This window comes from Amblyomma maculatum, chromosome 6 (assembly GCF_055883805.1).
Source record: "Amblyomma maculatum isolate TAMU_Amacu chromosome 6, ASM5588380v1, whole genome shotgun sequence".
Classification (NCBI taxonomy): domain Eukaryota; kingdom Metazoa; phylum Arthropoda; class Arachnida; order Ixodida; family Ixodidae; genus Amblyomma; species Amblyomma maculatum.
Window position 1 is genome coordinate 99,689,270 of NC_139349.1, and position 14,787 is coordinate 99,704,056.

A 14,787-nucleotide genomic window follows, 5' to 3' on the forward strand; every position below is an offset into this window, starting at 1 on the left:
GCCGACGTTAATGCCTTTTCGACCGAACGAGCTGTGCACGCTATATCGCAATGCGCATTTAAAAATCACGCTATGTTGGTGATGCGCCATGGCACGTCTATAAAATGGCTCCCCTTTGTGAGGTGTCCTCACGGCGGATATTTATTTTCGTATTTAACAAAGGGCGCGAATGGAGTTAGCAATTTTGTTCGATCGGTTCCAATTTATGAATGTGTAGTTTGGGAAAGCCATCTGAAAATTAGATATCGCTAACCACGATTATCCCTCTGAAGTTCAAAATACTGGCCTCATTTTTAATTTTGCAAGCTTTCAACTTCGCCATTTATTCACTTGCCCTAACTTAGAAGATGGTAGGAACCAATTAAATAATTTTTGTTAATTATTATTTGTTTTCATTGTATGTCACACACATAACCTTATCCTCACCGTTCAATCAACCTGCACAAATTGACTGATCTGTCTTTCTCACATTAGATGTAAAAAAAAATCTACATCGTTCTGGTGAAACATTCTTTATGATGACAATCGATTTTTGGTCTGAGCTCAGCTGCAATTATTGTTTTATTGCATAATTTTAACAAATGTACGCCAGAAAAATAAAGCAGATGGCAAGGCACAGATACTTGCAGCACCGGCCAGCCCGTACAATTAAAAGATCGCCCGTGGACCGCGGCGCCTTGTGGGCTCGGCAGCTGCGCCACTGCGCGGACGAGTAACCCTCTTGTCTTCGCCATGCAGGTGCTCCTTCCTGTGTTCACACATGTGCTGTTGCCTGTTCTGGCTGCTGCCTGCGTTGACGTGCGGCCACGTTATCATCACTACGGTAGTCATGAAGCTGATACCAATTCCGTAACAGTGGCTGACGTCACGTTTACCTGGATTTCGCCACCACCTGGCTCTGGGACCATCCGTTCGTCGTGGGAAATACAATCGCCGCAGACATCATGTTTTTCGCCACCTATAAAAGATCGCCCGTGGACCGCGGCGCCTTGTGGGCTCGGCAGCTGTGCCACTGCGCGGACGAGTAACCCTCTTGTCTTCGCCATGCAGGTTAGAAAATCATACTCTCTTTTTGCAAAGAAATCGAGCAACTATTTCTTAATTCAGCTGCCGAGCCCGCAGTGTTGTACTTGTATTGTCGTTGAATGCTTTGCTGTTGTCCATTCGTTGCTTATGCAATCCGGTGACATAGAAACTAACCCTGGTCCTGACACTGCCGCCATACTTGCAGAACTACAGAAACTAACATCGGGCCAAAGCACGTTAATCAGCGAAGTAAAAGACCTCAGCAGCAGGTTAGTAGCGACCGACAAATCGATCACCGAATTAAGTAAGCGCATTACCGATTTAGAAACCCACTATCTGGACCTCGCATCACTTAAAACAGAAGTTGAATCCATTAAGACTGATGCCGCCACGTCGGCGAGCCAAATCAGTAACCTCGAATCCAGAGTAGACGATGCCGAAAACCGGTCGCGCCGTAACAACCTGCTATTTTATGGCTTACATGATACTAGCTCAAAGGAAACGTCCTCTGAGTCTGAAGAACTGGTCACCCGCCTTTGCAGTGAAAATTTGGACATCACCATAGACCCAAAAGAAATAGAAAGAGCACATCGTCTTGGCCGTCACTCAAGTGAACGATGTCGACCCATTATCGTTAAATTCACTTTCCATAAGACAAAAGAATCCATCCTAAAAAACGCCCGGAAACTAAAAGACACCGACTACAGCATAGGAGAAGACTTTTCACATTCTGTCCGTAAGGCACGCAAACATTTACTACGTTTCGCGAAAGAAACATCTGATAAGTACGCACTGCGCTTTAAAACACTGTACATAGGCCCCAAGCAGTATATATTCGACGACTTGACGGAAACGGTAAAAGAAGTGCCATAGCAATCACACTCTGCTCGCTCTAAAGCAACTCCCCGACAGCACACCCCCCGAACTAATCTTACCTTATCTGCAGTATTTACTAACATACGAAGCTTTTTACCGAAACGGGAAATCGTATCTAGTCTTGTCTTATCAACCAACAGCACCCTTCTCATTCTTACAGAAACGTGGTTAACAGACAATATCAGTGATACCGAAATTTTAGCTGCGCTGCCCAACTTTAAAGTTTACCGTAAAGACCGGGAAATAGCCCGTGGTGGTGGCGTGCTCATAGCCGTACATCAGCAGTTTTCAGCATCCTTAATCAATGTAGATTCTAACTTAGAGCTGCTATGGCTGCTCTGCCACGCTGCCCCCCGAACTGTGCTGGTAGGAGTCTGTTACAGGCCACCGCAAAATGATCCGGACTTTTCCTACAAACTAAACAATGTGCTGAGTGAACTGACATCATCGTATCCTAACGCGGATATTGTTCTTTTTGGTGATTTCAATTTTCCCACTATTGACTGGCGTAACTACACCTCCATGACAAATTCTTCAGAAGCAAAAAATTTTGTCGAGGTCTGTCTTAACTTCAACCTTACCCAGCTAATATTAGAGCCAACGCGCATTGCGCAGAATTCCGCCAACACTCTAGATCTGATATTAACCAACAGCCCTGATAGCGCAACAAGTATTACATACCTAAGGGAAATAAGTGATCATAAAGTCATTCATGCTACCTTCAGTTTTACACCCATGCTTCGTCAAGTTTCCAGGAAAACAATTCGTCTTTATGAAAGAGGTGATTTTCAAGCAATAAATGAAAAACTAACTGCTTTTTTTACAACTTATGAAACCGATTTCCACACAAAGTCTCTTAACGAAAATTGGACGATTCTCAGGGACAAAGTTCACGAACTAACAAACAAGTACATTCCGGTAGCTAGTTTCCGTGCTAACCAGCAAAAACCGTGGTTTACTACGGGCCTGAAACGCCTGGAAAACAAGAAAAAGCGTCACTATCGGGCAGCAAAGCGGAACCCAAGCCAAGCATCATGGGAAAAGTACTACACTGCCGAAGCTGATTACCTTGCTGCTATCCGCAACGCAAAACACACCTTTTTCCACTCTGACTTGCCAAAAATGCTAATACACAACCCTAAAAAATTCTGGCACGTAGTAAACCCGAAGGATACACGTACAATTATTCTTACTAACGATATGGGTCAAACCATCAGCGATTGTGAATGTGCTGACATTTTCAATAGAGCCTTTTGAACTGTTTTTGCGAAAGAGTGTGATTTACCTGCTAACGCCTTCATAAGTTCCTTCACAGCGTCAACCATGGATCCAGTTTCTTTCTTCGCAGATGGTATATCATCTCGTATCGAAAACATCAAGCTAACGTCATCAGCCGGGATCGATGAAATTAACTCGAAATTTCTGAAAAATACTAAGCACATTTCCGCGGCCTACTTATCACTATTGTACTCTCAGTCTCTCTCTTCAGGTAACATACCGCATGACTGGAAAGTGGGAAAGGTCGTCCCAATCTTCAAGTCCGGTAACAAAAACTCGCCCTTGAATTATCGACCCATTTCCCTAACAAGCATTCCTTGTAAAATCATGGAGCATGTAATTTATTCTCAAGTCATGAACTTTCTCGATTCCAACAATTTCTTTCATTCATCACAACATGGCTTCCGTAAAAACCTTTCCTGTGAGACACAACTGGCTACATTTGTTCATGACTTACATGCCAACCTTGACTGCAACCAACAGATTGATGCTATTTTTTTAGATTACGCAAAAGCCTTTGACAAAGTACCACACCAGAGATTACTACTTAAGCTCTCTTACCTAAATATTCACCCTAGCATTCTAAACTGGATTAAGAAATTTTTAACAAATCGAACCCAATTAGTCATAGTTAATAACGAATTTTCTGATTACATTCCAGTAACCTCAGGCGTCCCTCAAGGATCAGTGCTCGGACCGTTATTATTCTTAATATATATTAATGACTTGCCCCTTCACGTATCATGTCACATTCGTATGTTCGCAGATGATTGCGTCATTTATCGTACTATTAATAACTCTTCCCACCAAGAAGCCCTCCAGACTGACCTAACTAACGTTCAGAAATGGAGCGACCTGTGGATGATGACACTTAACCCTCAGAAATGCAAGATTGTATCCTTCACCCGTCGCACTAAACCATTTATTTTTTCGTACAATATAGCTCAAATCCCAATAGAAGCAGTTAACTCATTTAAGTACTTAGGAGTCACGCTATCTCATGATTTATCTTGGCGCACACATATTTCTAATGTAATATCATCCGCGAATAAAACACTAGGCTTTTTGAAACGCCACTTACGTCACGCTCCCCAACAAGTTAAACTCCTGGCTTACCAATCGCTAATCAGACCGAAACTAGAATATGCATCCCCCATATGGAATCCACATCAAATATACCTCATAAATTCCCTCGAATCCGTCCAGAACCGTGCCACTAGATTCATCCACAATACCTATTCATACCAAGTCAGCGTGTCGTTTTTAAAAGCAGAATCCGCCTTATCAACCCTTGTTATTCGTCGCCGCATTGCCAGCCTAAACCTGTTTCATAAGTTCTTTTACAGCACCCACGGTTACGCAGGCTTTATCACATCACCAGCTCGCATATCGCATCGCACTGGTCACATTCTTCAAGTTGCCCGGCCTCGGACCCATACGACCACGTTCGCTGCCTCCTTCTTCCCCCGAGCAGCATTAGATTGGAACGGCCTTTCCCACAGCATCGCCGCTATCACCTGCCCATCCAACTTTTCCAAAGCACTAACAGATCATATTGTATGTTGAACCCACATGGCAACCATTGTACTTATTTTTTTTTTTTTTTGTATAATCCACCCCTTATGTAATACCCCCACGGGGGTCCTTAAGGTAATAAACTGAACTGAACTGAATCCACTTAAAACCTCCGCCTGAAGCCGTTTTCGCATTTGGTCTTCAAACATGGGTGAGAGTGAAACAATCTCTCTGTAAAAGCATTGGGAATGCAACTGATCCGCAAATGAGCAAAACAGGAAACAATACACAGGATGGACCGTGAAGCCGCATACCAGGACCTTTGAGACAAGCTGAAGTTCCACCAGTCGAGCACTTAGGATTTCTGGACGCCAAAGAAACAAATGTAATCTTTGTTTTCGGAACACAAAAATGAGTAGGATAGCATTTTAAGATTCCCAGTGTTTGCTGTACCTTCTTTTCAGGGATGTGTTTCAGCAAGTGAAAATGTTTATTCCCCCTGATTTTATTTTCCCCATTTAATAAGATTCGATGTTTTATTGGTACTACCTTCTGTTTTATACTCAGCCACGTGTAATGAGCTTGATGTTCATGAACGAAAATGCGTGATAAACTTCAACATTTTTCCGGGTCTCGAAGTTAATGTGTTCTTTACTGCAGCCTAAAACCCGGCTTAAAATCCCTAACCACAATAACCAGTATCAGCGAAGCTGTCGTGCGGATGGGTTTGTTAACGGCTAGTGCTTGGACACCCCTGGACACGGAGGACAACTCCGCCCGATTATTGTACCGAGAAAGAATTCATACCCTGACTATTCCGGTTCACGCTTGCCCAGCAAGAAAAAATGGCCTTTATCGGTGAGAAAGTTTAATCCAAACATCTATCCGACCGCTACTTCACTCTTGAGGCGTCACTAAAGAAGGATGGTTTGGATACAATTTTCACTGGACGGCACTATATCCCCCTTCTAGGACGCGGTTTAGGTTCGGTTGCTACGATTTAACGTCTTAAAACGATACAGACTATAAGCGACCCGTAATGAAAGGCATTGAAAATTTAGACCATCTGGGGTTCTTTAACGTGACCTGATATCGGCCAGAACACGAGCGTCTTGCTTTTGACCTCTTTAAAAAAGCGGCCACCGCGGCCGGGATCTGATCCCGCACCCTTTTTCATTCATTCATTCATTCATTCATTCATTCATTCATTCATTCATTCATTCATTCATTCATTCATTCATTCATTCATTCATTCATTCATTCATTCACTTTACTGATTGTTACAATCTTCAAATAGCATCTCAGGTGCAGCCGCCGAACGTCCACCAAGTAAGCCTCCCCGTCAGGGCCTCAAAGATACGCACCCGAAATTTGGCGTTGACGCACGGACGCTACTTCTGAAAACGTCCGGTGACTGCCAGGCTTAAATTTGGTTTTTTAATCAAATCTTGATTACAACTTCGCCTCGTTTAGTGCTGTCTGTTCATGTTTGGAACATCGAGTTTATCGATGCCGGCCCGCATCTATTAGTTAGTGCTTAGCGCCAGTTTAAAGCGACTTATTTTAAAAAGCGGAGTAACTACAATTGATTCACCAAATATATGTTATGCAAATTTCCATATACGTCATTATTTGAACTGTTAAATTATTTTTTTTCAGCCACTGAAGAGTTGCTAGACCCGAGGACAACAACGAGGCGTGCTATTCGGCATTCAAACTAAACACATATTTGAATATTTTGTAAACAGAGAAAGTTTCCAGTAATCAGTCTAGATGCTTACCATCGCCACAATATTTGCATAGCCTCCAGTCAGAAAAATTGGTCACCGAACAATCGAGTGGACATGGTACGTGGCAGGGCTGTGAATAGGCTGGCTTCTTGAGCGGAGCGCAGCTGAAAAAAAAACAAACAAAAAAAAAACAGGAAAACAAATGACAGACGAAACGATAAATTGTAGAAAGAAAGATTTCGCCCTTATGCCAATGCATAAAGCTCAGCGATGGCAGTGTAGTCTGCTTTTTTCCAAACAGAAATTAACAGGCAGTGACCGGATCAAGCCACCGGTAATGCATCATCATGGATCGTTGCTACTCACAGATGTAACAAAACCTCCGTTCTCATGAAAATACATACAAGTGTTGTTTGGCGCTTGGGCTCCCAATCGATATCTGACGCAAGTGCGACTTTCAGTTGTATTATTCTTCTCATGCATATTCGAGTGGAATCCGTTTCACACAAGCTCAACTTTTTGAGCGCACACAGTGTATGACGAGAGGCAGCTTCCCTGGGCAAAATAGTAGGTCCTTATGGGAGAGTTTGTAAATAAGTACTAAGTGTCCACGCTAAATGTAAATAAGCTTTCAAACATTACCGCCCTGCCTAGTACACTGAAGGGAACTAATGGTAATTGAGAAGCTCCCGCCGTAAGCCGTGATATCGCTTACACGTTTAAAATATAATTACTTAGCAGTGACTCAATACCTAGCTCTTAAATTACTGGCTTAAGGAACATAGTGTGAGTGTTTTGAAAAACAGTTGAGTGCAAAAGCAAGAAGACCATTTAGTGTGCGATGCCCGCGCAGGTTAAAAAACCTGAGGTGGTCTAAATTTCCTCAGCCCTCTATTACTTATTCCTTCAAGGCCGGACAAGATTTGGGATGTTGTACCCTGCATACCAAAAACGAACCCAAATTATATCATACTGGCGGAATGGCTCAGTTGCTCCCTGCATTGCACACCAACCCACACAGTGACTCTCTCCACCCTCTCTCTCACTCACTCACACACATAGACCTATACTTCTAATTCAGTGTTTACCTAATGGGGGTCTGTAAACACCAGTGGGTCCACGAAGTGATTTTCAAGGGTCGCCCACAAACGCGAAAACCAAAATAAAGGTCGCGCAATAGCTCTAGGCTGTCTAGAGACAGTTTTGTAGTGTTAAAAACAGACAAGCTCGAAGCCTGCTTCAGTGTCGCGAAGCGAAAAAACAAACGCATGATAAGTGCGGAAACGAAGAGCGCCCACGCAAGAAGGCGTGTACGGCATTTGTGGATGCCGGAAGAGGTGAAACTTCAACTCTGGCTGCAGCGCTGGACGAGGCTGCGATGCAAATCTTATTGGGTGTCCGTCGAGCCAGTGGCGCGGTATTGGGAGGAATAGAATCTCTCCTGGAAGCATGCCTACCGGAACCGACGCGTCGCTTTTTCCCCACGTCACCTGCAGTGTGGCTCACCCATTTGTCAAGTGCGCGTTTTTAAGAGGCCAGTTCAGATACCTGATTTCGGAACACCGCACGAGTTCCCTCCCACATGTCTCGTTTCAACGGGTTCGCCAGCACTTCTCTGGTCCGCAAGGTTTGCTGGCATATTAATAGCTGAGAACCACTATCGAATTGATCGATCACCACACGCGCGCGCGCATACGCGCACGTACACGCAAACGCACCCGCACGCGCGCGCGCGCACGCACACACACACACACACACACGCACACACACACACACACACACACACACACACACACACACACACACACACACACACACACACACACACACACACACACACACACACACACACACACACACACACACACACACACACACACACACACACACACACACACACGCACGCACGCACGCACGAAAGAGATAGTAATTTAAAGAAAGTAAGATAAGAAATGTGAAATGTGAAGAGATCAGCCTGCGGTAAAGAGTACCTGACTTATTACTCCACACTGGGGAAGGGGGACAGCGGAAATAAAAGAGAGGGTGTGAATGGCGGGTGGTGATTGCAAAGTAGATTGAAATTGCTACTTGTGATCCGAGCTACAGAGGAAACCGCGCACACACTTGAAGACACTCCTTTCCCGCAATATGGAGCCCATGTCTTACATACGCACCACTTACTACTGCACTCACACCAGCACTGTTGCAGAGATGAGTTCCGGACTTTTGCATGCCGGCGCAAAACGCGTAAACACACACACACACACACACACACACACACACACACACACACACACACACACACACACACACACACACACACACACACACACACACACACACACACACACACACACACACACACACACACACACACACACACACACACACACACACACACACACACACACACACACACACACACACACACACACACACACACACACACACACACACACACACACACACACACACACACACACACACACACACACACACACACACACACACACACACACACACACACGCACACACACACGCACACACGCACACACGCGCGCACACACACACACACACCACGCATTGCAATTGGAAACGTCAAAGTATATCATACTGACGTTTCAGCACAAACATGCCCTGTAATCTGTACTCGCGCACTGCATAGCACAGACATGTGTCACAGGCTGGAATACGGGCCTATTTCATCGGTTCCACACTTGTGCGCGCTCACGTCTTAGTGTACGCACTGACTTAACCAAGACTTCTCGGTTCCCGAGTCAGACTGAGATTTGAAGCAAACGTCGTTACAGTCGTATCGGCATTGGCAGCAGTCCTTACCTCGACCACTGATTGTTGCGCATGACTGCGACATTATTATTTTGCCTGAGAGCAGGAGACGTGCTTGCTTCGTTCTATTAAATTGTTTGCAGAGGCATTGATTGCAAATCATATGTTTACAAAGCATACTTGCAGAAAATGCACACGCCAGCACGTGCAGCAACCTAGTAACTCAAACTCACTTTCAAGGAAATTATAGAAGCTGTGATAAGGCACTCCTGCCTGGCCTTAGTAATAAAAGAAGCCAATATTACTTCACGCTCGTTATTTACTTTTTATAGCTGTTATTTTGTCCGTGTAATATAGACTCGGATTGCATCCATACCCTTGCTTTGTTTGACATTTTCTGCAATGGATTCGCATTTTATTCCCGTAATTATATTTTTAGCTCTTGGAGTATTTTCTTTCAGCTTTTACATCCCTTCATGATGACAGGCTTCCTAATTTAGTATTAAAATCGTCACTGTCATTTCGCCTTTGCCAGATCAAAAGATTGTTTAAGCATTAGCCCCCGTACACTCCTCCTTGCCTTTCTCGTTTTACTCGAATAACATTTTACTTTATTTCTTTGCATTATTATTTGCGGCGTTATTTGTTGGTATTAGATGTTTTACTGCAGTTTAAAAAAAGCACTCCAGGGCACTACGTGAAGCATTGAGTGTTTCTGACGAATGTGGAACTTTCGTGGAATACTAATGCCTTAAGGCACTTACTTTAGTTCGCCATTTTTTATTCTCGTTACTTCCTCTCCTTAGCCTTGAAGTTTGGAAAGCGGTTAGCTGTTACAAACCGACTGCGATCTCGCTAGTCCAATTCTTCAGCCTTATCAAGTACCCAAACGCAAAATGAGCATGTGTATGATATAGCTCACTTCTTGTCAGACACGCTTCGCTTGTAGAAGCAGTTGACGATGCGGTTCTGCTTTCCCCGGCCGCATCCGCTGGTGGTGTTCTCAGCAACGCACTTCTCCCATGGGCTGGTAATCCAGTGCATGCCGGAGCAGCTCACGATGTTACAGTCGTCCACTTCCTTAAGCTCTGATTTGGGAGGGCATGGAGCGCCACCTGTCGAAAGGACGACATAATGTTTACCACTGGCTTGGCAAAGGCAGTCCGGCAGCAGAGCTGTAATCGCCGCAAAAACTGGATGATTCAAGAATTCATCTTTCTCTGTTTGCTTCGTCTAGAAAGCGCGCAAGACGTGGCGCTTTTTCCATTAGTAGGCTTAGTTCGCGGCTTATTCGTGCTCAGTCTTTCTCACACACATCTCTATTTTTGAAATGCCTAGAAACGTATGTCGTAACAGCTGGCGATAAAGGGCCCTTTAGTTAAGGTCTCACGAAGTAGGCCTGTTTAAATGTGTGGATTTGTGGCACCATGTTTGACGTCGTGAATCTAAGGTTTTCAAGGCACATGCCCTTAAAGTTTCTTCCTGAATGTTGACCCTGAATTATCCGGAGAACGGGGTCCTTGATGCTGCCACGTTAAAAATGTAAAAAATATCTCCTCTCTTAGAACAAGTGTTGCTGTCATTAGCCATAGTACAACCAGACTAGCCAGTGTGTGAATTTCCCAAAATAGAGCTGCTATTTGTTTTGAAAGGTATCCGAAATCGCCTCTAAACGAACTTGTTATTCGCTGATGGAAGTTGGCAACAGACCCGCTTTTGCGATTCGCTAAATGTCGCTCTTTGCCAGCGAGCAGCACGTCATGTGTACGGCCCAACTCGCGCGCATTTTTGTTTCGAAGAAAGTAAGTAAAAATGGTTTCAATATAAAAGCCTAGGTAGCGACTAAGCTGAAGTTGTCAGCCCGACATACTTTCATGCGCTTATCGAAATGTGCGGGTGTGACAGGCAGCATAACATACGAAAAAGCCGTTCTAAAAATTCTGAATGTCTTTTCGGTGTTTAGTACGTAGACATAGTCTGTTCACGTTCTCTTGGGTCCATACCTGCACGTGCCGCGAACAGACATGCAGACGACCTGATGAAGAGGAACACGCTTAATGTAGATTCGTAATTAGCCCAAGAGACCTATCTTCTATAATGCAACAAGTTAGTTGAAGGATGTAGCATAAAGAGACCGCATCGTCTCTACAAAAAGCTCCTGTCAAGCTTACACACCTCAAAAGTGAACAATGAACAACCCACTCCTTACAGCAGGGGGACAAAGGCCCGGCCTCTTCCCTTTTCTACGTAGGCTTCGAAGAGCCCCAGAAGGCTTTCTGGGAGTATAACGCATCGTATATAAATTATCTAACATTTGTTTCCTTTGAAATATATCTGGCAGTACTTAGAAGCAATTTCAATCCGTCGGCTGATAGAATGGCGTACCTTGTACTGATGCAGGTGTTCTGTGCAAAAGTCGACGGCACTGCGTTTCATTACTGGAACGCTACAAACTAATAACGCGGCAAGTCGGCCTACAGTGGCCTAATAGCAACGAAGAGCGACAGAGCACTTCATAATGACATTGGAAGCAATGCGGGCGCCGTTGTCGTTGTTGTGCCGTTGTTGGCGGGCGCTCACTAGCGATGCTTTACAGCGAAGGATTGACCAGAACGGTTAGGCTATTTTTTTGTTTGCGCAGTAGTAGTCAGATTTTCACCGATGTGTAAAAAAGCACTCGTCATGCTGCCATTAAGGCATCGCAGTCTGAACCAGAAATTTGGCAGCCGCTGGATTACCTGCGAGGACAGGGGAGCAGAGTTATCTATAATCCATCACGCGCTGAAGCCCGGGGTAATGCATTCGTCTGATCTAGAATAATGCTGATTAGGGCTCCTGAATTTGTTGTGCAAAAAACGCGTTATAAAAAAAAGTCGAGGAGCGCAAAACTACATTAAAAGTTATTTTCTGCCATAATAGTAGGAACTACATCAGTGTGGGCGTATCAATAAACGCAAATGCAGAGAAAGAATGATATACGCTGGGAGCCTTGCACATGAAACCCTTTAATGTTTCCTTCCTTCCTTACTAGATTGAACAAGTACCTGAAGGTTTATATTTGTTAATCCCTTCAGTGTTCAGTCACTCTATCATAGCCTCTGTCTAAATGATGTGATTCAAGGTAATAAAAGTACCAGAAATTTTGTTTAGATAGACAAGTAAGAAAGAACTGCAAGAGGCAGATAACAACGCGTTAATGACTAAAATAACTTGATTTAAACAACCCGTACACTGATCATACGTTCGAATCATTGATTCGTGAAACATTAAATTTGCAAAGCACCTGAGCGAGCTACACTTAATAATAAAAACGGCAGAAAAAAGCTTCAAGGTTTTCGCATTTAATGTTCTGGCATCCCAGTGATTATGGTTTTGCATCAGTGCTTTGAACCATGGTGTAAGAGTATTTAGGTGGGGAGACAGCACGGGGGAGGCACTGAAGGCAATTTTCAGACAAAGTACTCGCCGCGCTCCTCCGAACCGGGCCGCAGATCACAGCGTCAGCGTCGATATAGGGGTGAATCTTCGCCGGAAGAATAAAACACATACATCAACGGCGCCGTTGCGACAGCAACCAGCTGATATCGCACCCCTTACGGAAATTCCATATCTGCTCCAGATATGGAATATATGCTGCCAAATACAAATATATAAGACAGCAAATAAAACCTTATCTGGGCAAATCAAATCGAAAATCAGTCCACATAAGGTCATATAAGTGTAAAATGTTGCCTTTATATGGCTCAGATATGGCTATATCATGCAACATATAATCCATATCTAAATGGGTAACAGGATCTTATATGGCTAGGTCAGGGGGATATATGGTATCCTCGCGACCTTATGTGGCCAGATAAAGGGCATATATGGCATCGCCATGACCTTATATTGTGAGATCAGGGCCATACTTGGCATCATCACAACCTTATACAGCCTCATCAGGGCCCATAGGTCGGCAAAATCACGTGTACTCACTCAGTCTCACTCAGAAAAATTTGTTCCATCTGCGAGCTCACTCTCACTAAGACTCACAAGGCTCGGACTCATTCACACTCATGAGCTCAAACTCATTCCTCAAGCTGGCGACTCTCTCGGGCTCACTTAGACTCACGAACTCGAATTCACGCATGATGACGACTCACTCGGGCTCACTCAGACTCATAACTAATCTAGGCTCACTCATTCACTTCAACTCACGACTCATTTGAACTCACTCATCTCGACTCACTCGTTTTTGACTCGCGACTCATCTGCACTCACTCACTTCGACTCACTACTCATTTGAACTCAGACTCATAATGGATTCACTGATTTCAACTCACGACTCATCTGAACTCACTCATTTGGACTCTCTCATTTCAACTCACGACCCATTTGAGCTCTCTCATTTCGACGCATCGGGACTCACTCATCATGAACTCACTCATTTACACTCTCGACTGATGTCGGCTCACTCCGATTTATCACGCATCTCGGCTCAGTCATTTTCACTCACAACTCATATGAACCATCATTTAGATTGACCTGCACTTTCTCATCCATTTTTTTTTTCAATGGGAATAATTTGCCCATTTAAATTTACGGCTGACTAACGTTGGCTGACACTTTTACACGCAACGGAGAGCTAAATCGCGTTTTCATCTAACGGTCGAAGTTCTGTGACTAAAGGAACAATTGAGAAGAGAACATTACGACACCTCTCTTAGGATTACTAACATTTTGGAGCCACTGTATAATAAATATCATAAATCACCATTGATATGTGTGGTTATACGTACACGTATATGACCTTGAAGGTCTGTTTCATTTCGAATGCACTAAAGATCACCACTTCGTACTACGGACCAAGAATCTTGCCTTTGTATGTGTGTGTGTGACTCAGATCATGATCTGAATGTGAGTCTGGACTCACTCAAGCTCAGATCATAATTTGAGCGAGACCGGACTCACCACTCAGATCATAATCTCAGTGTGAGTCCGAATTCACGACTCAGATCACGATCTGACTCACTCACAACTCAAATCATGATCTGAGTGTAAGTCCGGACTCTCTCACGACTCAGATCATGATCTGAATATGAGTGCGGACACACTCACGACTCAGATCATAATCTGAGTGTGAGCCTGAGTGAGCCCGAGTGAGTCCGCCGACCTATGTCAGGGCCCTATGTGGCCTCCATAATGACTGTATATTAGCAATATATGGCCATCTACCTACTGCAAAATCTGATATTGGCTTCATGTGGCCCACCAGCTTCAATTTGTTTACACATTCTGCATGGCCTGCATGCTTAGATTTGACATAACTGTATCCAATTTAAAAAAGCTATAACTATTAATATTTCAATTATTCTGCAGATTTCGCTACACATTATTCTACCATGTGTTCCATAATCAAGGCGTGCGCTGGGATATGGCTACATGTCCTCTTGCCCCCTACTAACTCGCATTTGCATTTAAAATGCGGCGGCAGTCTGGTGCACTATGGTCGAATCAGTAGAGCGATTCAAAATATCAAGAAAATGATGGCAGTTCAGTATACGACCCCCGCTGTATACTGAACTGCGGCGGTTGC

At 44.1% G+C, this 14,787-nt stretch overlaps 2 protein-coding genes across 2 annotated transcripts in view; one reads left to right on the plus strand and one right to left on the minus strand.

Annotated features, from left to right (window-relative positions):
• Nucleotides 1–14,787, minus strand: part of LOC146186401 (thrombospondin type-1 domain-containing protein 7A-like) — a 119,546-nt gene that overhangs the window by 66,136 nt on the left and 38,623 nt on the right. The window contains 2 exon segments of the mRNA XM_084608040.1: nt 6,477–6,589; nt 10,135–10,327. Of these exon segments, the coding sequence (XP_084464166.1) occupies nt 6,477–6,589; nt 10,135–10,327 (306 nt within the window).
• On the plus strand, nt 1,045–1,922 carry LOC146186402 (uncharacterized). The gene has a single exon (XM_084605674.1). The coding sequence runs from the start codon at nt 1,045–1,047 to the stop codon at nt 1,897–1,899; it is 855 nt and encodes a 284-aa protein (XP_084461800.1). The 3' UTR covers nt 1,900–1,922.